General features: G+C 30.7%; 1 protein-coding gene across 1 annotated transcript in view; it reads right to left on the reverse strand.

The window, feature by feature from the left end:
- Positions 1-262: 262 nt before the first annotated feature.
- Positions 263-27,223, reverse strand: part of LOC145266929 (ubiquitin carboxyl-terminal hydrolase 8-like) — a 140,578-nt gene continuing 113,617 nt past the window's right edge. The window contains exons 18-24 of the mRNA XM_080122728.1: positions 26,920-27,042; positions 20,247-20,360; positions 14,236-14,378; positions 13,057-13,186; positions 8,229-8,259; positions 6,935-7,023; positions 263-1,123 (exon numbers count right to left, since the gene is read on the reverse strand). Coding sequence (XP_079978854.1) covers positions 1,076-1,123; positions 6,935-7,023; positions 8,229-8,259; positions 13,057-13,186; positions 14,236-14,378; positions 20,247-20,360; positions 26,920-27,042 — 678 coding nt within the window. The 3' untranslated portion in view covers positions 263-1,075. The remainder of the gene's footprint in view (positions 1,124-6,934; positions 7,024-8,228; positions 8,260-13,056; positions 13,187-14,235; positions 14,379-20,246; positions 20,361-26,919; positions 27,043-27,223) is intronic.

The following is a 27,223-nucleotide window of genomic DNA, read 5'->3' on the forward strand; positions in this document are numbered from 1 at the left end:
TGACTTATTTTTTGCCATTCCTTCCGATCTAGGGCAAGTTGGTTGATGGATGCCTAACTGTTGAGAGATGTCCAATCAAAAAGATTCTCTCTCCACTTTCTCCTTGGCTTTCATCTGCCTCTTTTGCCATCTAACATACCCTCAACGCATAACTTTGACACGCCAGTGGTTGACCATTTGACATGGCCAAAAAGTTTAAGGGCTTTACTTCTGATTGTATCAAATAGAGAAGACAGGGAAGTAGTTTGACAGAGGGTGGATATTTTGTTTTTTTTTTTTGATTAGACGATGGGACGTAATGAAACGCATTACGTGATTTTGAAAGATCACAATGCAATTGGCTAGTTGTTTAGTCTATGTGATACAATCTAGGTCGTATAAAACTACTGGAACGACATAAATTAAATAAACTTTTACTTTAACAGTTATTGTGGCACCATTTTTGATTTTAGAATGGTGATGTGTTTTTGGAAAGCCGCGCAACCCAGCCCGATTCTGTGTTTAAATGTCATCTTATGATCACTGGAGAAATGTCTCTTAACTGCACTAGTTTAAAATAATCCGAAACATATAGACTTGTATTGCGAGATTTTAAAAGTTAGACCTAAACAGCATTTAAGCTGACATACCTTTATTTGTTATTGTTATACCATGTTATTGGCGCTTCAATATATATTGTTACAATTTTGTTTTAAAATTAGGTAGGCCCGCTCAGGCAACTAGTAATATGGAAACATTTTTCAATGATTATCGTAAAACCAAAAATCAGCAAGGGGAATAACTAATATTTCTAATCAGGTCAAAGATCAGGTATAATAACTCACTTGTAGTCCTAAACAAAAGTGTACCATGATTTTTCACTCGAGTCTTCTGTCCTATGAAATAATTAAATATTTAATTTTTTTGTTTTGTTTTGTTTTTTTGTTTTTTGTTTTTTTTTTTTAGTGTTGGTGGTGCAGAAAACTAAAATCCTGCTGTTTTGTCTAGAGGCTGGCCGGAGGAGGGAAGGAAGGAGGGAGGAGAGAGAAAAAAAAAGGGGTGGTTGTTTTATTTTTTTTTATAAACCAAGCGGCTTTCATGAAATATCAATGCTGGAATAAAACAGGACAAATGCAGCCGAAGTCTGAAAAACAAAGAATAAAAGATTAAAAAAAACTTAACATTTTTATATATCCATATTTTAATATATCCATCAAGGGTACTTGTACAGTTTAATCAAGACATTAAAAAATGAAAATACTGAAAAAAGTTTATATTGTACGTATCCGTTATGGAATGAAGTTCTCCGAAAAAAATTTAACTTAATTTCATCAAGTAGGTTTTTGTTTTTTTTTTACAGCGAAAAAACAATTTATTATGATACCAAGCAAAAGGTTTGATTTTTAGGAAGAAAAGCTAGTATTAAAGATGGGAAGGGAGTGTCGGCACTTTAAATTGAGTTATCTCCCCGTGGCGTGTTAAAAACATTCAAAGATGGCTGACTTCAACGTGCTCTCATAAAAACGTGTTTTTCCGCTGTAACAAAAAAAAAAACCAACTACTCTATCAATTTAAGTGAAATATTTTTTTTCGGAGATCTTCAGTCCAAAACAGATACATACAATATAATCTTTTTTCAATATTTTCATTTTTAATGTCTTGATTAAACTGTACAAGTACCCTATCAAGTTCGTATTGTTTGGATTATTCAAACTATTGTTCTCACTAGCAGGACAATTCCACAGCAGACTCTTTCATGCATAATATATTGATTGATGTTGGCATTCTGTGGATGTTTATGAAATGGAGACGCCCTGATATTATTGTAGCTCTTTTGATAAAACTGCAAAAGTATTTATCTAAGCTCGTAGGGACACCAGTGTAGCCTGGTCATAAAATGTTTAAATATGATAATTCATGCAGATATTATAGAGTCAATTTTCTATCGATTATTATATATTATAAAGTTATGATTTCAAAAATAAAAAATATATCCATGACTTGGGTGCATAAGCTTGAATCGAAATCGAAACCAAAACTTATGAAGAAGAAAAGAAAATATAATTTACTATAATAATTATTAAATACCTACAGACAGTGTTTCATCCTTTCGGGAATCATCAGTTCAGGGTGTCACAATCAACACCGGTCGATAAATTCGAACCTAGTAACAGAAGTCATCTCTGGTTTCATTAGCAAGGATCTAATCCATTCGGTTACCGTTAACCGCGAGAAATACTGTTGAAATTTAAACATTTATTTTTAAATGTTTTCACCGTCAGAGTGATCTAATCATTATATGATGATCTGTGCATAAGAGCTAGATTGACCGACTTTATTTCAACTGAAAGTGCTCAACGATAAAAAACAAATTTCTTAAAGGGGCTGACATAATTAATTGCTGTAATAATTATTAAATATATATAACTTGCTTCAGCTATAATTAAAACCAAAACTTATAAAGAATTCTTGTTAAAATTATTTATTACAAGAAATGAAAGGTCATAACATTTAAACGACACGAACTCACAAGAAAAAAAGATGCAAGCATGACACAGAAAAAAATACAGACGCTATCATATTAATATATAGATTCTAAGTGTTATTTTCAAAAAGTTTTTGTCAATGTAACCTGCAACCTTTTCAGGTGTATCTTGTCGAACTCGGAAATCTTTCTGCTAAACTTAGAAATCTAAATAGAATTTGGAATTAAACCCTTAATTTAATCCACACAGGTAGCATGTTCTTGTTCCGTCAGCCATAACTGCATAGAAGTCCTTAATGATTTGCAATTCTATTTTTGAGTATCACTCACACTGAGGATTGAACCTTCAAACCTCAAGAAAAGTGTTAACTTACAATTGAATTATAAAAAGTACCTTATCCACCATGCCACAAGTTATGGCTGAGGGAGCAAGAGCTTGCTAACTCTGTGGATTAAATAAAGGGTTTATTCGAAATGCTATGCAGACTACGAAGTTCAACAAGATCAGGGCTCTACGGACAAACTTATCTTTATATTGTACTTATCTGTTATGGAATGAAGTTCTCCGAAAAAAAATTTCACTTAATTTCATCAAGTATTTTTTTTTTTTTTTTTTTTTTTTTTTTACAGCGAAAAAACAATTTGTTATGATACCGAGCAAAAGGTTCGATTTTTAGGAAGAAAAGCTAGTACTAAAGATGGGGAGGGAGTGTCGGCACTTTAAATTGAGTTATCTCCCCGTGGCGTGTTAAAAACATTCAAAGATGGCTGACTTCAACTTTTGACAACTAAATATTTTCGTTTACTAGACAAATAGAAAAGTTACTAGCCAAACTTACAGGATTTTTAGAATATGACATGTTCGTTCTGTGACAAGTATACATCATAAAGAGCTTTCTGCTTTTTTGTTTTTTTTTAAATAAGTGTAATTCTAAATATACAACTAATTTTATGTTGATACTTGAACGTATAAACATTCTGATTTCTTCAAATGTTTTTTTTAAACAGCCTTCATTAAAAAAAAAAAAAAAAGTATATTGTTCTTTTAAACTTTTATTGTTTAAATAATTTAACTTTGTTCATTTTATTAAAAAAAGTTGAACAGATATGTTTCATTCAGTAGGTGAGTCTTGGAAGATTGTCAGTGAAAGAAATACACTCATCAAAAGATAAGTGTTTCATTATTTCTAGTCGTCACTTTGAAAAATCACTCGAAAATGCGACTGTTTCACTCGCAATGTAGAGCTTTGAAGATACTCATGAAGAAGGTTGGAGATTACATTGACGAAAACGTTATGAAACTTGACGCTTAGAATCTATATATTAATACGATAGCATTTGTGGTATTTTCTGTGTCATGCTTAACAATAACATTCAAGAAGAGAACAGTAGTCCAAATAATATGAATAATCAATCTTTCTCTAAAAAAAGTTTGAAACAATGTCTATCAGGTTGTCTGGAAAGTTTGTGCAAAATTTTAAAAGAAATGGAAAGTCAAAAATAATGTAAATATTTAATCAAATTCTCTAGAATTGTGATTTTTGATATGGTGTGTAATGCATGTCATTCTCAAAATATATATATATATATATATGTGTGTATAAACTTTCTTTCCTTATTGATTAAGCTTTAAACAAAAAATTTTCTTAAATCACATAAATAGGTTAGCTGATATTTTTGTAAATAAATAAAGCAAATTCCAGATACGAAACTAACATAGAATCGCAATAATTTAAGTTAGTTGATTAGTCCGGATTAAAAAAAAAAATAATTTAAATGAAATAAAGAAATTTAATTTAAGAAATCAATGAATAGTATTAATAAAACATTAAATGGACATAAGTAATTAGTGGTAACATTGTATGATATTTTGTTTGGATTTTTTTTTTTTAAATGGAGATACGAAAATAGGTAAATATATAAATTAAAAAAAAAATACTTTACAAGGATGCGATATAGGTAAAATATTTTCACTTGTTTTCTTTTCCTTATAAGGGAAATGGTTTCCATAATGTTTTATTGTTAAAGTGTTTTTTATTCAATAAGTCTGAAGAAAGGCTGTTCTTGTAAAAAATTTTAAACGACATAATGTTTGGATTTGTCTGAATAGTCTTGAAACAATTGTAACTAACAATGAAATACACTATTTGTTGCTATCAACCCATTCTTTGAAGTCTTGGTTTTTGTTAAAACAATATATGAATGCTCAATTACGAAATATAATAATTTTGTAGCTTACAGTTTAAGTCATCTCCTTCTGGCTTAAAATTTATTGGTATATCAACGATTACTGAATTATATAAACCCAGTAAAATTCGGAATACTACAAATAAGACTATATATATATATATATATATATATATATATATATGAGTAAAAAAATTAATAATTGTGAATTATCAATCAGTTTCAAAAGGAAAAACAAACAAATCAAAATCAAGTTGATTTTGGTTGTTTTTTGGGTTTTTTTTTACATAGGCATCACCACTTATCAAGTCCAAGAGGTCACTCAAGGACGCGCCTAGCTCTATATATATAGATAGAGAATTGCATCAGCAGTGAGATATCTACTGAATCGATAGAAGGATCCCACCATTGTTCCAGCGGCCTTGGCAATGGATTTAATGTATGTGTTCCATTTCAGATCAGGAATAAAGGTCAAGCCCAGAAGATTGTCAAAACATGAGGCCTCCGCAAGACAAGAGACATTCATTTCAATTGATGCCAGATGGGGATCAGAGCGTTGATGATGTAAAGATAAAAAAGCTTGGTTTTAGATGCATTTAAGTAACAAGCCACCTCTTTCCCCATTGTACCACTTTTTTGTTGATTTCTTTTTAATTTGTTTTTCATATTGAAATTGATTGATAATTCGCAATCATTAATTTTATTTTTTACTCAATATTAATATAGCTCGAGGATATATATATACCTATTGAGCTTATTATATATCTACAGTACTGTGAGCACTGTTCTTTTAAAAGTATTATACATTAAAATAAACTCTGCTCTTTAGACTCCAGGTCTAATTCTCTTTATAAAATATAGAACATTAATGATGAGAATAATTGAAATAGTATAATAATAATAAAAATAACTGACTTTAAAAAAAAAAAAACACAACAACACAGGATATATATCTCCCATAGAAAAAAAGGTCAACTGCCGTAAAACACTAGAATGGCCCAAAATGAATCATTTGGCACTTGTACAGTTTAATCAAGACATTAAAAAATGAAAATATCGAAAAAAAAAAAAATAAATAAATAAATAAAGTTATATTGTATCCGTTTTGGACTGAAGATCTCTGAAAAAAAAAATTTCACTTAATTAAATTGAGTACTTTTTTTTTTACAGCGGAAAGACACGTTTTTATGAAAGTGCGTTGAAGTCAGCCATGCTGGAATTTTTTGAACACGCCAAGGGGAGATAACTCTAGTTAAAGCGCCGACACTCCTTCCCCGTATTTATTATTAGCTTTTCTTTCTAAACATCCAACCTTTTGCTCGGTATCATAACAAATTGTTTTTTCGCTGTAAAAAAAAAAACTATTTGATGAAATTAAGTGAAATTTTTTTTCGGAGAACTTCATTCCATAACGAAAAATAACGTACAATATAACCTTTTTTTTTTTTCGATATTTTCATTTTTTTAATGTCTTGATTAAACTGTACGAGTACCAATCATTTTACATTAAATTCTAAAATAATTTTGGTTTGTCTTTCATTAGTTTTTCAGGCTGTTCACACGCTTGCCTAAAAAGGTAGAATCATGTTTTAGAGAGGTGGTCAGATGGGGACGGTGGGGGGGGGGGGTAACGGGCAGTGTTAATCTACAATAATATCAGAGAAATATTGACATATATTCCTTTTTAAATAGTTTTATATTTTGATTTCAGTGTTTTGTACATAAAATGATAAAATGCATTACAATTCGACTTTAAATTCTCTAACTTCTTTTCATGGATACATGACATTTTTAAGGAATTGTAGCATATTTTTATGCACATTTACTGTAGATTATTTAAAAACTATTACTTTCCTGAGATTTTCAGTGGCTTATTCTGATTCCTTGCACAAAAATACACTTATATAGCAAATTTCATTGCTTAATTATGTGTTTTAACAAAGATATATTTTTATTGAAAAAGTAGTGTAAAAAATGTGACAAAACGCATATGGTCTTGAAGAGAGAAAAATATCCAAACGTGCAAGGCACAAAAATAGTCATAACTTCCTTAATTTTAATCAGATTTTAAAAATTTCAAAAGATTCTTTCTTAGCTTATCTGGATCTTTCTATTATGGAGATATTTTAAGCCATTTTAAATTCTTTCATGCGTATTGTTAGTTTCACTTGAAATTCCATATTTTTATTCGTTAATATAGAAGCACCAAGCATCTTTCTCTTATATTAACCACTTTTTTCATCTTCATTAAAAGTTTAAAAGTTGTAAGTAATGATCACTTACTTTTACGTCGGACCTGGACATTTCATAAATTTCATGGTCATCGAACTTGTGCCATTTTTTCATCAGTGGATTCTTACAGAAAGACGTGTCTTTTAGCAATTTAAAAAGAGAAAGAAAAAAGTACACATTAATTTTTTTTCTCAAGTATCGGATCAATATAATTGGTTGATTAGTTTTACGTAATATCAACCTTTTGGTAAAAAAAAAAAATCAAAAAAAATTTAAAAAAAAAAAACAACAAACATAATGCAAAATAAAAAATAAGCGAACGATATTAAAACTTTAAAAAAATTGGAAAAAAAAATTGGAAAAACAAAAACAAAAAAACAGTAAATGTAATAGAAAAATTTAAAAAAAAATAAGATTGACATCAATACTGCCATCAAAACATCCAAACACAGATGGGCACAGCACATAGCCAGACAACATGACAACAAATGGTCCATCAGGACAACGGAATGGACACCTCGTGAACATAAGTGGCCAAAGGGAAGGCCAAGAATGAGATGGAGAGACGACCTACTACAGCACATGGGTCCCACATGGCAGCGGATAGAGATAGATGGCTAAAGTCCAGGGAGGGGGTTCCTCATTGAGTGATAAAACCCTTGTTGATTGATTGCTTGATGGTAATTTCAGAAAAAGTTTATAAGCACATCAATAAAATAGAGAGACTAGCTAAGGAAGAACAATAACTCAAGTCTATAAACACATCAATAAAATAGAGACACTAGCTAAGGAAGAACAATAACTCAAGTCTATAAATATCAATAAAATAGAGAGACTAGCTAAGGAAGAACAATAACTCAAGTCTATAAACACATCAATAAAATAGAGAGACTAGCTAAGGTAGAACAATAACTCAAGTCTATAAACACATCAATAAAATAGAGAGACTAGCTAAGGAAGAACAATAACTCAAGTCTATAAACACATCAATAAAATAGAGACACTAGCTAAGGAAGAACAATAACTCAAGTCTATAAACACATCAATAAAATAGAGACACTAGCTAAGGAAGAACAATAACTCAAGTCTATAAACACATCAATAAAATAGAGAGGCTAGCTAAGGAAGAACAATAACTCAAGTCTATAAACACATCAATAAAATAGAGACACTAGCTAAGGAAGAACAATAACTCAAGTCTATAAACACATCAATAAAATAGAGAGACTAGCTAAGGAAGAACAATAACTCAAGTCTATAAACACATCAATAAAATAGAGAGGCTAGCTAAGGAAGAACAATAACTCAAGTCTATAAACACATCAATAAGAAAACGAATACTTACAATGTCCACCTTTCATGCTTCCGTAATGATTCTAAAAAGAAATGAAAATTATCTTTTTGAGTTAATTTTTTCAAACAGTTTGTGCATTTCAATAAGAGGTCACTGATCAGTCTGTTAGTGACACTTAAATTTGAAACAATATTTTCATGCATCAGTTATCATCAGTGTTGGGACTATTAATCAGAATTGGGAATCAAGAATTCAGAATTTTGGGGGATATTGGACTTGTACACACAATAACCCTTATCCCCAAGTGGCTTCCTGGCCTTGGTAAGTGGTGACTTCCATGTAAAAAAAAATAAAAATGAAATGATTCCAGGTCTTTATGCGCTTTTTTGGCATATTTTTATAATCGATTTGTAAAACGTAAAGCACATATATATTATACAAAGTAAAATCATATATAACAGGCTTTATGTTGCGAGTGATTTTTTTCAAGTGGCGACAAGAAATAATAAAACGCTTATCTTTTGGCGATTGGGTTTTTTTTTTTTACCAACAGTTTTCCAAAGCTTATTACTGAATGAAAAATGCTTTTTCTATCTTTACTTTATTTGTTTTTTAATAAAACGAGTCAAATTATTTAAACAATAAAAAGTTTAATAAAACAAACATTTTTTTTAAATGAAGATTGTTTAAAAAAAACAATTTAGATGTTTTTACTTTCAAATCTCAACATAAAATTTGGTGCACATTTAGAATTACATTTATTCAAAAGAAAAAAATCTTTATGATGTATGTACTCATCATGGAACAAAGATGTCATATTCCAAAAATCACATTGGTTTGGCTAGTAATTTTTCTATTTGGTTGGTAAACGAAAATCTTTAGTTGTCAAAAGTCAAGTAAAGATAAATTTGTCCACAGAGCTCTGAATTCTATTAATTATTTTTTTTGTTGTTTAAAACTTAAATTTCTATTGTTAGTACTAATGATGAAATATTTATTGAATTTTCTGTTTAAATGGTAAGTTTTGTTTTTATTTAAAATTTTCTTTAAATTCGGCAATCAACATTCGGATTTGTATTACTGTACACATAGATTCGAAAAAGTTGTCAAAAAAACAAATATATAACAAATAAATGTTATCAAACGCAAGATAAGTTACTTTTTTACCAAACTGGATATATTTTTCGTGTTTTTATTCAATGTAACATGTTTATTCAGCTCGAAAAGCATACAGTGTTTACCAATGTATTAGAAAATTCAAAATGGCGCCCGACTCTTTCTTAAACAGGGTAAGTTCGGAAAAAGGTGATATAAATAATAAACTAGACAAAATACTGTTAGAAATTCGCTCAATATATGTTACCGTGACATAAGTTGACATATATTCGGTGGTTTTTAATAATATTTTGTCTGGTTCATTATTTATAACACCTTTTCCATAACTTACCGTGTTAAAGAGAATCGGGCGCCATTTTGAATTTTCCAATAGATCAGTAAACACTGCATGTTTTTCGAGCTGAATAAACATGTTACATTGAATAAAAACACGAAAAATATATCCAGTAACTTATCTTGCCTTTGATAACATTTATTTGTTATATACTTGTTTTTTTGACAACTTTTTCGAATCTATGTGTACAGTAATACAAACCCCAACATTCTTCTTCCTCCATAAATAAATTTAAAAAAAAGAAAACAGCCATATTGGCCTTTCTTTTTATTTAGGGTTAATTCCTATTTCAATCACTTTAATTATTTAGAGTGAAATAAGTTTTGGCATTACTAATTGTCAACTTATTTTTATTTTTATTTTATATTAAAAATTCTGTTAAGTTTCATTGTACATGTGAAGTGCCAAAATGAAAATTAGGCTGAGAAAAAATAAAGAGACTAGCTAAGGAAGAACAATAACTCAAGTGCTCGTCTTATTTTCATGGCAAGTGCTCTAATCTATGGTACCCGCTTGCCAAACTTTCACGAAAACACTTGTCTAGTTGAAACCACTATCAATAACTTCCCCTAACCCACTCTTTATCGAACCTAAATATGGATTCCATGAACAAAGTTTCTTTCTTAGAACTTCATGTCTGTAGAACTCTCTTCATTTTCCCTGCTTTCCAGCTGACTATAATATGGTTGTCTTCAAGTCCAACATAAACAAGTTCTTTATGAGCCTTTCCCCTTAAGTAATCCAATTCACCACTACTAACAATTACTACGATATTGTTCAATTGACTACTGTACACTCATTAACCTTTATCCTTAAGTGACCTCCAGCCTTGATAAGATTCCTTTGAAAAACACACAAATAAAAAAAAAGGTTTCAGCCGATGTAACCTCCAACCTTATTTAGATGTATCTTATCAATGACGCAATGAATTGTGGAAAAAATATTTTTGTTTTTCAGTGAACCATAACAGAATTCAAAATATGTGATGCGTTTATGACACGGAAAAAGTGTTGTAGTTTCCAGTTCTGTATTAATTTGGATCCGTATCAATTTGATATGCTTCCAAATTTTTGAGAGGAGGATTGATAATTTTGTTGTGGATGCTGTTAAATGCTGTCTACCACATCGAGGACAAAAGCAGTGGACAAATAACAATAAAAGAAACAACGCTCATAAAACTATTTAACTGAGAAACCATGTGAATTTATTTTTTTTATTTATTTTTTTTTTTTTTACACAGTGATCACCACTTATCAAGGCCCGGAAGCCACTCAGGGATAAGAGTTATTGCAAGTACATTTGGTACAAGACATGTTTATAAGAAAAGAACAGGAAGAGAGAATTCTCCACATGTCCATACAGGATGACATCCCAGGTGAAAAGAGAATGTAATAGAAAGAAAGAGAAAGGAAGTTGATACTGCCACCTATCGGTTTAAACATGCAACTCTGGAAATAAGGGACGATAGCTGTATATGTCTCAAACTTGAGGGTGTTGTGCATTGTGTCCGTGTGTGCACAGCATGCTAGCTAGGCTGGAATAGCAGTCTGACAATACATCTCCATAAATTGCATTATTTGGATTGTTCGGACTAGGGATTTTATCCTTGGCCCCAAAAATTAACAGATTAGACCAATCCTGTAATAACCCAGTTCCTGTTGATTTTGCGGTGGGAGTTTAGTCCTGTGTACTTCTAAGATATTCACCCTCCCAGGCTTTGTCTTTTCTCTTTAAGAAGGGGGTAGTTTATTGCTAACCACCTGGCGCGTCCTTACCGGGGAATGTTAATGGGGCTGGTCAGGCACTTTTTTGTAGGTCAGAATACCCCTTCTCTGGGACGTTGAGTTCTCAATCCCACTTCCCAACCCTGGTGTCTAAGTTCTTGCAGTGAGAGAACTAAACAGCTAGTTCTCATCTCGGTTATTATTCTCCCTCCAATTGTATATAATTGCTTATATATATATATATATATATATATATATATATATATAAAAAAGTTAAATTGTCTGTGTGTGTGTGTGTACATTTCCCTATCAAACTACTCTGTCAATTTTCAGTCTACAAACTCGAGATTTGACATAAGGAGTATTTGAGATTTGGGAAAATTTTTTTGGTCAGTTTTTGGCCAGAAATTTGGCTTTCAAGAGGTCCAAGTTCAACATTTTGACCTTTGAAAACTCTACCAAACTCCTCCGCCAATTTTGGGTCTAAACATTTGAAATTTTAGATATAGGTTACTTAGACATGGATCAAACTTTTTCATTTCATTTAAGCCCAAAACAATAAATGTTAAGGGGGTTAAAATTAAGGTCAAAATTAAACAAAAATTTGATCTCTGCAGTCTCTAACAAATTACTCAGCCAATTTTTGGTCTAAACCTTTGAAATTTTACATAAAGTGTATTCAGACATAGGGCAAGCTTTTTAATCGGTTTTTGGCCGAAAATTTGGCTGCCAAGGGGTCAAAATTCAAAAGATTTCTCACCTTTGCAGTCAATAGCAAACTATTCAGCCAATTTTGGGTCTAAATATTTAAAATTTTACATAAAGGGTAATCAGACATGCAGCAAGCTTTTTAATCAGTTTTGGGGCAAAAATTTGGCTGCCAAGAGGTCATGGTTGAAAGAATTGACCTTTGCAGACTCTACCAAACTCCTCCGTCAATTTTATAAAGTTATGAACAGTACATAGGGCCCGAGCAAAGCCAGGCTGAACTGCTAGTATATCTATAAAAGCGAGAATTTATGTGTGAGGGCACTTCTCAACCTATATACTCAATGAATTTTTGATCTACAGACCTGAAATTTTGTATATAGGGTATACAGACATTTTAATCAGTTTTTATATGGAAAAAAGGGCTGCTAATGGGTCAAAATTGAAAAATTGGTATGTGGGGGAGTGATTGGATTTTTATCCATGTGTCAACTATTTTACAAATGCGCATATGTGAATCATTCACATGACAAATTACTTATGTTAAGTATAAGTAGGTTTGAAAAAATTTTAAAGCACGTGTCAAGCTGGTCTAATGGTTATCGTACTTGACTCGCTGTTTTTAGGTTTTGGTTTCGATCTCAACTCGAGTATGTTTTTTTTTTTTTTTTTTTTTTTTTTTAAGAAGTAAATTGTTTGGAAAAAATAATACTCACATGTGCATGTCTTAAGTTCTTTCCGGTTTTAAAAAAAAAATTTTTATTCTAATGTTATGTTTATTACAGTATTTCTATTTATAATAAATAAGAATTTTGCATCAATTAAAATATAATATTCATGCATATTTTATGACTGGGCAACGCCAGACAGCCTGCTAGTATGTCTATAAAATAAAACAACTTTTTGACAAGACTCACCCACCCCCATCCCCTAAAAAAAAAAAAAGGATTTATTAAACAAACAAAGAAAAAAGAAATGAAACGTATCCAGTACTTACCGATACAGCATAGAGTTGGTAGTTAATGTTAGCTTTTGTTCCTTTAATGTAATTAGAAATATCAAGTGTATCCGTTGGAAAGTCAACATATGTGTTTAATTTGTGTCGCCACACGCCTTCGTGAGAAAACCTAGGAAGAAAAGAAAAATTACCAAACTCCATATTTACAATAGTACACATTAAAAGTGAGGGATAAAAAATTGCCCTACATCGGTCAGATTCATATGACGCGTTCGGTGGAAGAACGACGTAAGTGCCTAAAGTTGAAATTTTTTAGATTTCCGTCGCAAAACACGTAAAATATCGAGAATCGAATGTGTTCTTCTCATCAGACGAAAGATAAAAACTTTCCTTTGATGAGAAGAACGCATTTCTTTGAAACTCCACGGATTAAGAAAATTTTAATATTTCTTATTTGAGTATCCTGTCGAACAATAAATTCTTGGAAAATATAATTTATAAGATTGTGTTCTTCTATGATAAGCTCTATTGTGGTTTATTGAGCTTTTTATTTTGGTTGGGATTACTATATAAATATTAATATTCACTTTAAATTTTCAGAAGTTTCTGGCTTGTAAATTTTATTTTAACTTCTTGATTATATATACACACACACATATATATATATATATCTTTTCCATTCGTCGAGCAGTCTTTTTAATTTCAGCAAGCATGTTATATAAAATGGCGCCCAAAAGTTGTTGTTCAGCTATATTTTTCTCAAGCGCTTTCTATCGGTGCATCCGATTATCATCAGGAGCGATTGTTGTGGTTTTCTTTTTCTATTTCTTTGAGGCTTGGTGTATTTATAATTTTCTAATTTTTTTTTTATAAAGCGCTTGAGAAGAATATGGCCAAACAACAACTTTGGGCACCATTTTATATAACATGCCTGCTGAAATTAAAAAGACAGCTCGGCAAATGGAAAAGATATCCAGAAAGATCAGAAAAAAGAATAACTGTCGTGTTCAATCAGACGTGCCGGAATAATGACTTGCTGCCAAAATATACAAATATATCTCAAATATTAAAAAACATTAAATAATCTCCCTCTGATCCATTCCAGTGGAATAAAAAAAAATGTAAGCACCAGTAAACCCATGCAAAAAAACAAAAAAACAAAAAAATGTCATTTTTTTTTTTTTTTTTGTCTTGCAACATGACCCCTTGACTATATACCTGCTTAAGCCTATAAGCAAAATATGGGGCAGTTTCCAGATATCCATTTTTTTGACAGCATCCCTTTGCCTCTTGCATCGTGGACATTTCCATTGGCAGTCACCGGTCATCCGCTCTTCCTTCAAAAATAATTCCAAACAATCCTAGAAAAAAAGTTTTTTGAATCAATAATTAGACGGTCAAGAGCAAGTGTATATTCTAATCATCTGCGAAAATGACAAGCATAACATGATTCAACATTGTTGAAAAGTGCAACACCTTTCCTAATGTAACCAAATTGACTTCGTCTACATAAAAAATACAAAAAATGAGTCAAAGATCATTTAGCGTGTACCTATATAATCATAAAAATCTCGACCGTAATTGCTTTAATCTTGTCTGCAACAATCAGATGATTCCATCTTTTAAAAATGGGATAACAGGTGAATTTATATTAATTTAATTATAATTTGATTTTTAAATTTTAAATTATCAATCACATTACTTAATATTGAATTAGCTCTAGGACATTTAACTATCGAGCTTATTATATATCTAAATTACAACGAGCACTTTCTATTTCCTGTATTTTAATTAAACTAGTAATTTCACTGTTACATTAAAATACACTCAGCTCTTTAGACTATTGTTCTAATCTCCTTTAAATTATATATATATATATATATATATATATATATATATATATATATATTTGATTGTTTAAGCTTCTTTCTTAGAACTGCATGCCTGTGGAATGCTGTTCCGCTTGCCTGTTTCCCTCCCAACTTCAACCTGGATGTCTTCAAGTCCAACACAAACAAATTCCTGATGAACTACCCCCCCCCAAGTAATGACACCTTCCCAAGTCTCCAATACTATTGCTACACTATCCCTTTGATTACTGTACACAAAATAACCCTTATCCCCGAGTGGCCATTGGGCCTTGATAAGTGGTGAACCCCATGTAAAAAAAAAAAAATCTTATCTGTGACAATTGGGCGATTCCATCTTTTAAAAATGGGATGACAGGTGAATATAAGATTTTTCAATATTAAGATTTTGAATAAACTTGAATAAATTTTCAATAACATTTTTCTATTTTTTATATATATATATATATATATATATATATATATATATATATATATATATATATAGGCATGGCCTAGAGACTAAGCAATTAGCGTGGAGGGTTGTATGTTTTGGCTTTGATTCTAGCTGATGGCACCCAAGTCATATATATATATATATAGTTTTGATCTCACTACTATATATTCGGTTTAATATAATAATTGATAGACAATTGTTTCTATAATATAAATACGTAATCTGCATAAATTAAAATATCATATTTAAGCATATCTTGCGACCAGGCAATGTTGGGCGGTCTGTTAGTATATAAATAAAGTTAGGTCTATGTATATCTTTATTTCTACTTATATATAAAAGGCACTTTGTGTGTGTGTGTGTGTGTGTGTGTGTGAGTTCATTTCCTATAGTCTCCAAAACTTTTTTTTTTTAATTTCACATGCATGTACTTGTGTGTGTATATATATATATATATATATATATATATATATATATATATATATATATATATATTAGTGTTGAGATGATTAATTGGAATTGCGAATCAGAAAAATCAGAGCTTTTTGGGGTATCAGAATCAAAAAAAATCTGAGCCTATTTTCCGATGCCAAAACCGATTCTTTAAATTATTTTTTTTTATTTGATTTTTATTTAAGAAACACTTTCCACTGTTTGTAGTAATAATAAAATAATAAATATTTATTGATTTAAACTTCCGGTAAGACTAAAATCTCTAGATCACCTCCCTCACAAGTGTGTTTTTATGTCTGAGAAAATGTAGGCACATTTAAGATGTTTTTTTTTCGTGGTAATCAGGGAAAAAAATAACACTTTTATAGCTAAATATTTTTTATAAAGAATCAGAATCAGGAAAAATATCAGAATCGTCCTACCACTAATATATATATATGTGAAAATTCTCCGGCGGGGTACAGAATTTTATAAGGGCTAAATACAGACCAAAAAGTATAATGAATTTAAAAAATAAAAAATGAAAATAAAGGTCAGCTAACCAGGTTTCGTTCCTCACTTATCAAAGCTAAATCGAGGAAAATATGATTAAAACAAACAAAAAAAAAAGTCATGAATATGGCGGGGGTAGGAAAAAAAAACAGAAATAAATGGGGGAAAAATTACATAGAGACTAAATTAAGTCCTAAAAGATTTTGTTTTTGCTTGCAAAGAGAAGGTCTCAAAGACTTAATAAAAAGTCTCTAAACTTTTCAAATGATAGGGACAGTGCGACTTACTAAGGATCGTAAACATGTCAGCACTGAAATTCGTGGCACATGCATGGTTATTTATAAGATGGTCGCAAATCGCAGAACCATACGTATTAGAACATCCGAGGGTGAAAAATTTGCATAACGAATCTTTGAAGGCACATTCTGTTTTAAACGAAAATCTAATCTTTGCGATGTTTGTCCAACATAGTGTGCACTGCAACTACATTTAAATAAATAAATAAATAAATAAGAGAATTATTATACCATAATAATTCTAATGTTGGGCAAACATCGCAAAGATTAGATTTTCCTCGATTTAGCTTTGATAAGTGAGGAACGAAACCTGGTTAGCTAACCTTTATTTTCATTTTTTATTTTTTAAATTCATTATACTTTTTGGTCTGTATTTAGCCGTTATATATATAACTACTTAATTTACTCACATAAAATTAATATACGAAAGTATAGATTTATGCATAAACTTTAAGTATTTACTTCAAAAGTGCTCAATACGTAGGTAGAGCTAGTTAGTAATTTATAAAATATATATGGCGATTAAGCTACACTGAATATTCCGCGTTTCATCCACTCTAGGACTTACACACACACACTTTAAAAAAATAATTGTACTTATTGTAATGACGATTATGTAACTGATTATGGTGCAAGCCTGTAAAAGGGGTTTGGTACATTTCAAGGTAGCCAATTCAGCAGGATTGGACGATTCAGCATCAAATTAGCGCTTTATCGTTATAATCAAAGTTTTTATATTTTTTAAATTAATTCAGTCAACGAAAATAATTTCTTTTTTTTTTTAAATAAAAATGAAATAAAAATTATTAAAAGAAAAAAATTTAATTTGATTTTAAAAAAAAAAAAAAAATTAAAAATAACCGTGCTTATTTAAAACAACACAAAAACAAACGAGATAATATTTTCATTTATTTTATTTGTTTTTCTTAATTAAAAAAAAAAAAAAAAAAACTAAAAAATATTTTTTTAAGTTCTGAATCCTTAAAAAATTAATTAGAAAATAACTAACCAACAACAGTTTTGTAAAAAAACAAAGCGATATATTTTCATATAGCTTTTCTTAAGTTTTTGGAAAAAAATTAAAAAATCTTTATAAAAATATGACTGGCGTAGTTCACACCAAAACATCCCATTTTCCTGTAAAAGACCCATAAACAAAAAAGATCTTTCAAGTTATAAATGTACCAAGAATCTGAGAGAACAAATATCCTTAGGTCAATGTGACATTTTGTTGCTTGGTTTTATGTATGTTATTAATGCTGATGAACAGTCCGTACTGGAATGCGGACCGAAACAAATGTATGCTTTTATTGTAAATAAAACTGATCCGTTTTTTTTTTATAGATGAACATAAAAATAAGTGCCTGTTCCTAGTGAAGTTGTATATATTAAAATATTTATAGCTCTAGTATTGCACTATTGAGCTACCTAAATGAACTTTGTGTCAATTATATTTAAATAAAAAATTGTAAAATTTTATTTAAAAAAAAAATATATTTATTATTTTTTAAAAACAGTAATCTATGGACTTGCGTGTTTTGGAGCCCTACTCTTTTTCAGTGTAGCTTGACTGTTGTTAGGATTCGAACCTTGGACCTTATGCATTTCAGTCCAGCGCCCTAATCCATTATGCTATGATGACATAGACGATTTATTGTTTTGTTTTTATCGTTTGTTTACATGGTTGTGTTGTTGATTTTTTTAAAACCATATATTAAGGTTAACGTTTCCGTATATATATATATATATATATATATATATATATATATATATATATATATATATGAACAAATGATTAATAAAATATGTTAAAAGACATCTTGAAAAAGAGTTAAAAACATATTTAATTTTAAAAAAGGAAGCACAAGATAAGTGGATAGTCTTTAATTCGCGGAGTTTCAAAGAAATACTCTCCTTCTCATCAGAGGGCAGGAATTAGCAAAATGCAGGATCGGATTTTGCATATAAAAGTATTTAATGAAACTACAAGTAAGTCAAAGATTTTACTTGGTTAAAAAAAGGGTGAGGTAAGGGGAACAGGAGGAAAAAGAAAAATAATAAAAAGATTTCACATGAATGGAAATGTGCTTCCTTTTTTAAAATTAAATATGTTTTTAACTCTTTTTCAAGATGTCTTTTAACATATTTTATTAATCATTTGTTCATATTATAAGCTCTATTTCCTTTTCGGTTTTATTCAGCTTTTTATATCTGGCTGAGTTTATTTTACTTGTAAATATTAACTCTTTAATATTTATAATATATTTTAAGTTTACCATTTTGATTACCTTAGTAAACTTATTGTAACTTTTATTTTTATTATATATATATATATATATATATATATATATATATATATATATACATACATACACTATATATATGTATGTATACATATATATCTATATAAGTGAACGTATCTGTGTATCTATCTGTGTGTGTACATTTCCCTATGGAATAACTCAATTTTAAGCCTACAGACTCGAAATTTGATATGCAGGGTACTGAGATTTGGGAAAATCTATGTGATCGATTTTCGGCCAGAAATTTGACGATTAAGGGATCAAAATTCAATGATTTGACCTTTGAGAACTCTACCAAACTCCTCCGACAATTTTGGGTCTAAACACTTGAAATTTTAGATACAGGTTCGTTGGACATGGATCTAACTTAATAACTTGATTTGAGCCCAAAGCAATAAATTTTAAGGGGTCATAATAGGGGTCAAAGTTAAAAAAAATTGACTGCTTTTTTCTTTTTTTTTTTGGGGGGGGGGGTCAACATACACCTCCAAATACCCGAGCAACGCTGGGCACCCACGCTAGTATATATATATATATATATATATATATATATATATATATATATATATATATATGCACACACTAGCAGGCCACCTAACTTTGTTCAGTTGTAAAATACGCTTAAATATATTTTCATTCATGCAGATTTTGTATTATCACAATTCTCTATTGATTATTATATTGTACCCAATACATAGTATTATTTTCAAAAGTGAAAAAAAAATTAAAATATGACTTGCATGTCATCAACTAGAATCGAAACCAAAACATATAGCTCTCCAGCATTATTTGTCACCATCCAAGTTAAAGTACACACGCATATAAAAACTAAAAAAAATATAATTGTTAAATGTAAAAATGTATATTTGTGCATGTGTAGAAGTAACACGTTCAGTCGACTTACGTCTGCCAAGTTCCAATTTTGACACCTTAGCAATTATTTTTCTATCAAAAAACCAAATCAAATTTTTCCACAGGTCCAAATCCTTATATATCAAGTTTCATGACTAGACAAAAAATTGACAGAGTAGTTTGGTAGAGACCGTTCCACATACAGAAACACAGTTACTTTATATAAACAAATTTGGGAATTTTAGGCGGTGTATGTGCACTTATCTAGGTATTGTTTCCAGTCGTCCTGAACCTCCACTTGCCACTGGTATTCAACAATGTCGACTCAGGAGAGGTGCGGTTAGAGATTGTGCAACTCTTGCCACAAAAATTCCATGCGCTGGCACCCTTACAGTGGGTATCCAATTTGTTAAGACTGAAGGAAGCTATCACATAGATAGATAAATATATACAAAGAAGGATGTTTTTGTGTATGCAGATTGTAATTATGGGTCGCATTGTACAATATACAAAGAAAGAATCGAGTTACCTGGAGTTTACACCTGGTCGATGAAGGAATAGGGAGAGAAAGGTACTGGAACGTTTGAAATGTGACCGACATCTTGTTACATGTAAGGCACCGCAGGGTGGACTTCAACTGACCCTGGATAACACAATGATGGACATCCAGTTTGAAAATGAGGAAAAAAAACTTAAAATTATTCAAAAATAGTTTTATTGAAATTAAATGGCAAATTTCTAACAAATAATCCATTCGGTCTCACTTGATTAAATAAATCATAGAAGAAAAATAAAATATATGTGGGAAAACAAGACGAAATAGAGATGAGTTTCCTGACCTGCTGCCCCTTTCCAATTCCCCCCACCTCCCGGACCTGCTGTCCCTCTCCAGCTTCCCCGACCTACTGTCCCTCTCCAGCTTCCCCCCCCCGACCTGCTGTCCCCCTCCACCTTCCCCCCCCGACCTGCTGTTCCCCTCCAGCTTCCCCCCCCCGACCTGCTGTTCCTCTCCAGCTCCCCCCCCCGACCTGCTGTCCCTCTCCAGCTCCCCCCCCCGACCTGCTGTCCCCCTCCAGCTTCCCCGACCTGCTGTCCCCCTCCAGCTTCCCCCCCCGACCTGCTGTTCCTCTCCAGCTTCCCCCCCGACCTGCTGTCCCTCTCCAGCTCCCCCCCCCCGACCTGCTGTCCCCCTCCAGCTTCCCCGACCTGCTGTTCCTCTCCAGCTTCCCCCCCCCGACCTGCTGTCCCTCTCCAGCCCCCCCCCCGACCTGCTGTCCCTCTCCAGCTTCTCCCCCGCCCCGACCTGCTGTCCCTCTCCAGCTTCCCCCCCGACCTGCTGTCCCCCTCCAGCTTCCCCCCCCCGACCTGCTGTACCTCTCCAGCTTCCCCCCCCCGACCTGCTGTCCCCCTCCAGCTTCCCCGACCTGCTGTCCCTCTCCAGCTTCTCCCCCCCCCAACCTGCTGTCCCTCTCCAGCTTCCCAATTCAATTTCCCAACTTGCATATGCTACTGTTTTTAAGCATCATTTCATACGAATCAGATGATTATTGTTGGCATTCATTTCCTCAATATCTTGTTAGAATTCTTTCCAGAAAAACATTGGGTTCTTGCCAGAATTAACTCATATTAAAAATAAAAAAATAAAGAAAAATCTGTATGCACGTTCCTGTAACAAAACAAAAATATCATATTCTAAAAATCACATAAATGGTCAAGAAGCTTTATTTTTACAAAACAAAATCATTTTTAAAAGATTAATGGTAATTTATAGGCATTGGATTATAAAAATTTGCAGACAAAGAGAAAAATTCCTTCTTGTGTAGACACAAAAAGATATGTGCAGGAATTCTAAAAGATCCACTATGTTTTATGGAGCAATTTCGGTTTGGTTTTGGATATTGAGCCGGGGTGACACCAATAAAATCAGAGGTGTTCATACATACACATTTCAGGTAATCTACATTCTTGTGTCCCATTAAAAACAGTATGAATTGTAATTATCTTCTTAAATCTTGCATGAATTATTTATGAGTTACCTTCTTTTGTTTCTTGAAATTGTTTTTTCAAAATGGAAGGCAAAACAGTTACTTTTTGAATACTTATAAAATTTTATTTATTTTTTATTTAAAAATAAAACTCTTTGATCAATTTACATGATTTTTGGAATATGTTATTTTTGTTTTGTCACGGGTACATATGAGGTGCAACAGGGGATAAACATGTTGGTGACTGTGATATTTATAATAATTGATAATAATTTTTAATAATCATTCTATTGATTAATAATGTTAAGAATAGTGGGAAGAAAATTTTTTCAGTAAAATTAAAAAATTAAAATGTAAAAAATAATTCATTTTAAAAATTAGAAGATAAAGTACAAATGGCAAGGATAAAATAAGTCAAGATATAAAATAAGTTTAGATAGTTGATCTGAAAGTATTCACGTATATATGTATGCATATATATATATATATATATATATATATATATATATATATATATATATATATATATGTATGTATAAATAATAAGAATTATAGTTAAGTTTACCAAAATAATCCAAGATGGCAAAACTAAAGTATATTATAAATATTGAGGAATTAATATTTATAAAGTAATCTCAACCAGATGTAAATGCTCGATAAAACCAAATAGGAAATAGAGCTTATAATAAGAACAAGTAGTTAATAAAACATGTTAAAAACACTTTGAAAAAGAGTTAAAAACATTATCCATTTTGAAAAAGTTAAAAACATTATCCACTTATTCTGTGCTTCCATTTTAAAATTAAATATGTTTTTAACTCTTTTTCAAAGTGTTTTTAACATGTTTTATTAACTACTTGTTCTTATATATATATATATATATATATATATACACATGCACATTTTTTATTCATTTGGAGTAGATATAAATAAACATATTTCAGAGTTAGTCTATAAGTTTATGTTATATAATGGTGCATATTCTTTACTGTTTAAATTTATAATGTACTTGTTGGTTGTGAGAGGCTGAAACTAGTCAGAGTTTAGAGTTGGTGATTTAAAAGTTATGGTTAAAAGTGTTTTAATATAGTAGAGCAAACTACTTATTTCAATTCAAACAAAAAGTTAAAATTAAAGTTTAGGCTGTTTATTAACTCCGTTTTATTTGTTTGCGTTAAGTAGTCTTAAAGATGATAGCTTTTCTGTAGTATAAGAGTTGCGGTAAGAACATCAATACACCACATACAGATAATCTTTCTTTTTTCTTTTCTCCGTGTCACCCTTGTGTCTTTTCCTTTTCTTCCTTACTTCTTAATCTCTTCACTGATGTGTGTAGGAATGATACTGGTGGGGCAGGAATATACGAGATAAATTCTAACTGAATAGCTCCGATTAAATCTGAAACCCCTTTTAGCATAAATATGTCAAATTCACATTCCCCTACTGTTTGAACCTATACACACTAGTATGTTTAAGATTGAGGCCGGCCATCAAATACAAAATACCTTTCTTTCAAGTATTCCATTACCTCTACCTTTAACCCCCATCTTTCCCATTCATTCCTATATCTAAACACAGACTCAAATCCGCACCCCTATTGGATCTTATTTACATACAACCAAATCTTATTTTTCACAATATTTAAACTCCGGTGATGAGAAAGACCTGATATTTTCATTGTAAACTTTGTTTTCGTATAAGCTGTATCGCCTGAAGAGGTCTCTAGTTACTAGCTGACCGAAACATGCTCACGACTGTGTAGCAACATATTACTGCTTATGTAAAAAACAAATAAAGAGTCATATATATATATATATATATATATATATATATATATATATATATATGTTATGAGAAAAATAGAAAAAACCGAATGAAATTATTAAAAAATCAACGTTTCGTCCTTATTTCAGAGGACATCTTCAGGATAATTGAAATAAAAAATAATAAAAATGTAAGAAAAGAAAAAGTCATAGATCGTGCGAAAAAGATGAAGATGTCCTCTGAAATAAGGACGAAACGTTGATTCTTTAATAATTTCATTCGGTTTTTTCTATTTTTCTCATAACATAACGTCAACCACCGCTGGTATTTTTTCATTCCTTATACACACACACATATATATATATATATATATATGACGGAGAAGAAAGTTCTTTCATACCTGAGAACTCTCTTCTCCATCATATATAAATTTTGTACCCCAAATAAAATATACATATATATATATATATATATATATATATATATATATATATATATATATAAGGAGAAAAGAAATTAAAACTATAAGTTGAAATTTACAATCAAATTTATTGCTCGACCGAATACTCCAACAAACTTATCTTAATTGTAAATTTCAACTTACAGTTTAAATTTCTTTTCTCTTATAATAAGCTCTACTCCCTATTGTGGATGTATTGAGCTTTTTTATTTGGTTGGGATTAAAATATCTATATATGAATACTGGTATTTATATTAGATTGAAGTTTACCATTGCTTATATCATGTAAACACTGCATCTCTTTATTTCATATATATGTGTGTGTGTGTATATATATATATATATATATATATATATATATATATATATATATATATATATATAGGGTACTTTTTAGAGGCAGAAAACTTTAAATTGACAACTCTATTTTCTTTAACTGCAGATTTGGCAACTCTCGGTTACTTTAAGCTCAGCCTGGATTGGCAATTCATCATGTGGTTTCAACAGGATAGCGCCACATGCCCCACAGCACGCGATACAATTAATTTACTAAAGAAAACATTTGATAGACAGATACTTTCATGAAACAGATCTCGTTTGTGAGATTTAACTTCATCAGATTATTTTGTTTGGAGATATATAAAGTCTATGCTGATACAATAGGCATATAACACTTTGTTTGGAGATATATAAAGTCTATGCTGATACAATAGACATATAAAACTTTGTTTGGAGATATATAAAGTTATGCTGATACAATAGGCATATAAAACTTTGTTTGGAGATATATAAAGTCTATGCTGATACAATAGGCATATAAAACTTTGTTTGGAGATATATAAAGTCTATGCTGATACAATAGGCATATAAAACTTTGGAGATATATAAAGTTTATGCTGATACAATAGGCATATAAAACTTTGTTTGGAGATATATAAAGTCTATGCTGATACAATAGGCATATAAAACTTTGTTTGGAGATATATAAAGTCTATGCAGATACAATAGACATATAAAACTTTGTTTGGAGATATATAAAGTTTATGCTGATACAATAGGCATATAAAACTTTGTTTGGAGATATATAAAGTCTATGCTGATACAATAGACATATAAAACTTTGTTTGGAGATATATAAAGTCTATGCAGATACAATAGACATATAAAACTTTGTTTGGAGATATATAAAGTCTATGCTGATACAATAGACATATAAAACTTTGTTTGGAGATATATAAAGTCTATGCTGATACAATAGACATATAAAACTTTGTTTGGAGATATATAAAGTCTATGCTGATACAATAGACATATAAAACTTTGTTTGGAGATATATAAAGTCTATGCAGATACAATAGACATATAAAACTTTGTTTGGAGATATATAAAGTCTATGCTGATACAATAGACATATAAAACTTTGTTTGGAGATATATAAAGTCTATGCAGATACAATAGACATATAAAACTTTGTTTGGAGATATATAAAGTCTATGCTGATACAATAGACATATAAAACTTTGTTTGGAGATATATAAAGTCTATGCTGATACAATAGACATATAAAACTTTGTTTGGAGATATATAGTCTATGCTGATAAATTTGACATATAAAACTTTGGAGATATATAAAGTCTATGCTGATACAATAGACATATAAAACTTTGTTTGGAGATATATAAAGTCTATGCGTATACAATAGACATATAAAACTTTGTTTGGAGATATATAGTCTATGCTGATAAATTTGACATATAAAACTTTGGAGATATATAAAGTCTATGCTGATACAATAGACATATAAAACTTTGTTTGGAGATATATAAAGTCTATGCTGATACAATAGACATATAAAACTTTGTTTGGAGATATATAAAGTCTATGCTGATACAATAGACATATAAAACTTTGTTTGGAGATATATAAAGTCTATGCTGATACAATAGACATATAAAACTTTGTTTGGAGATATATAAAGTCTATGCTGATACAATAGACATATAAAACTTTGTTTGGAGATATATAAAGTCTATGCTGATACAACAGACATATAAAACTTTGTTTGGAGATATATAAAGTCTATGCTGATACAATAGACATATAAAACTTTGTTTGGAGATATATAAAGTCTATGCTGATACAATAGACATATAAAACTTTGTTTGGAGATATATAAAGTCTATGCTGATACAATAGACATATAAAACTTTGTTTGGAGATATATAAAGTCTATGCTGATACAATAAGCATATAAAACTTTGTTTGGAGATATATAAAGTCTATGCTGATACAATAGACATATAAAACTTTGTTTGGAGATATATAAAGTCTATGCTGATACAATACAGTCTAATTTTTTTTTTTTTTTTTTTACACAGTGATCACCACTTATCAAGGCCCGGAAGCCACTCAGGGATAAGGGTTATTGCAAGTACATTACGTTAATGAGGAGATTTGCTGAAATGTTTACTTAAGGGGGCGGTTCATTAGGAATTTGTTAACATTGGACTTGAAGACATCCAAGTTGTAGTCCGGAGGGAAGCAGGCAGACGGAACAGAGTTCCACAGGCGTGCACTTCTAAGAAAGAAGCTTTGTTCATGGAATCTGCGTTTTGATTTAGGCACAGATATAGAGTGGGGGAAATTTGTCACAGTGGATTCAGCTAGACGGGTGTTTTTCGTAGAGTTTGTGAAAATTGGAACTCTTAATTATGTTAGATGTGCAAGCCTTAGGGCCATATGCCCAAAATTGTATTTAAATTATAAATACCAAATCTTTGAACTAAACCACATATTTGTATGATAAAATATTTTCCTGTGGTTTATTTTAATTTGAAGTTTACTGCCTCTAAAAAAACAACAATAAATATAACATTATTAGTAGAAAACTGAAAATAATAAATGAGATAATATTTGATTACTGAAGAGTATTTGTTGACATTAGATTTGAAGATGACCATGTTGCAATGTGCAGGGAAGCAATAGGTTTTTACCTGGAACAGTTCAACAATAATAGACTTGTTTAGTTTCTTATAAGATTCCCAAGCTTTGACAGCAGCAATTTCTTCCGGTATATTTTCGTTATCTTGTTCCGGCACGGGTACTCGCTCAGTTACCTGGAAACGAAAAAAAAAAATATTATCCGCATTTGAATAAAAGGAGAAAAAAAAATAAACAAAACTTTTAAGTTGTATACCATTTTGGTTTTAGAAGCGAAGAGAAATGTTGGTAGTATCAGACAGTATCACTCCAAAGCAGCTTTGAATTGTAAAAGTTTGAAGACAGAGACTAGAGTTT

The sequence above is a fragment of the Euprymna scolopes genome, chromosome 42 (genome assembly GCF_053919585.1).
Source record: "Euprymna scolopes isolate OS-2025 chromosome 42, ASM5391958v1, whole genome shotgun sequence".
In the NCBI taxonomy this organism is placed as follows: domain Eukaryota; kingdom Metazoa; phylum Mollusca; class Cephalopoda; order Sepiida; family Sepiolidae; genus Euprymna; species Euprymna scolopes.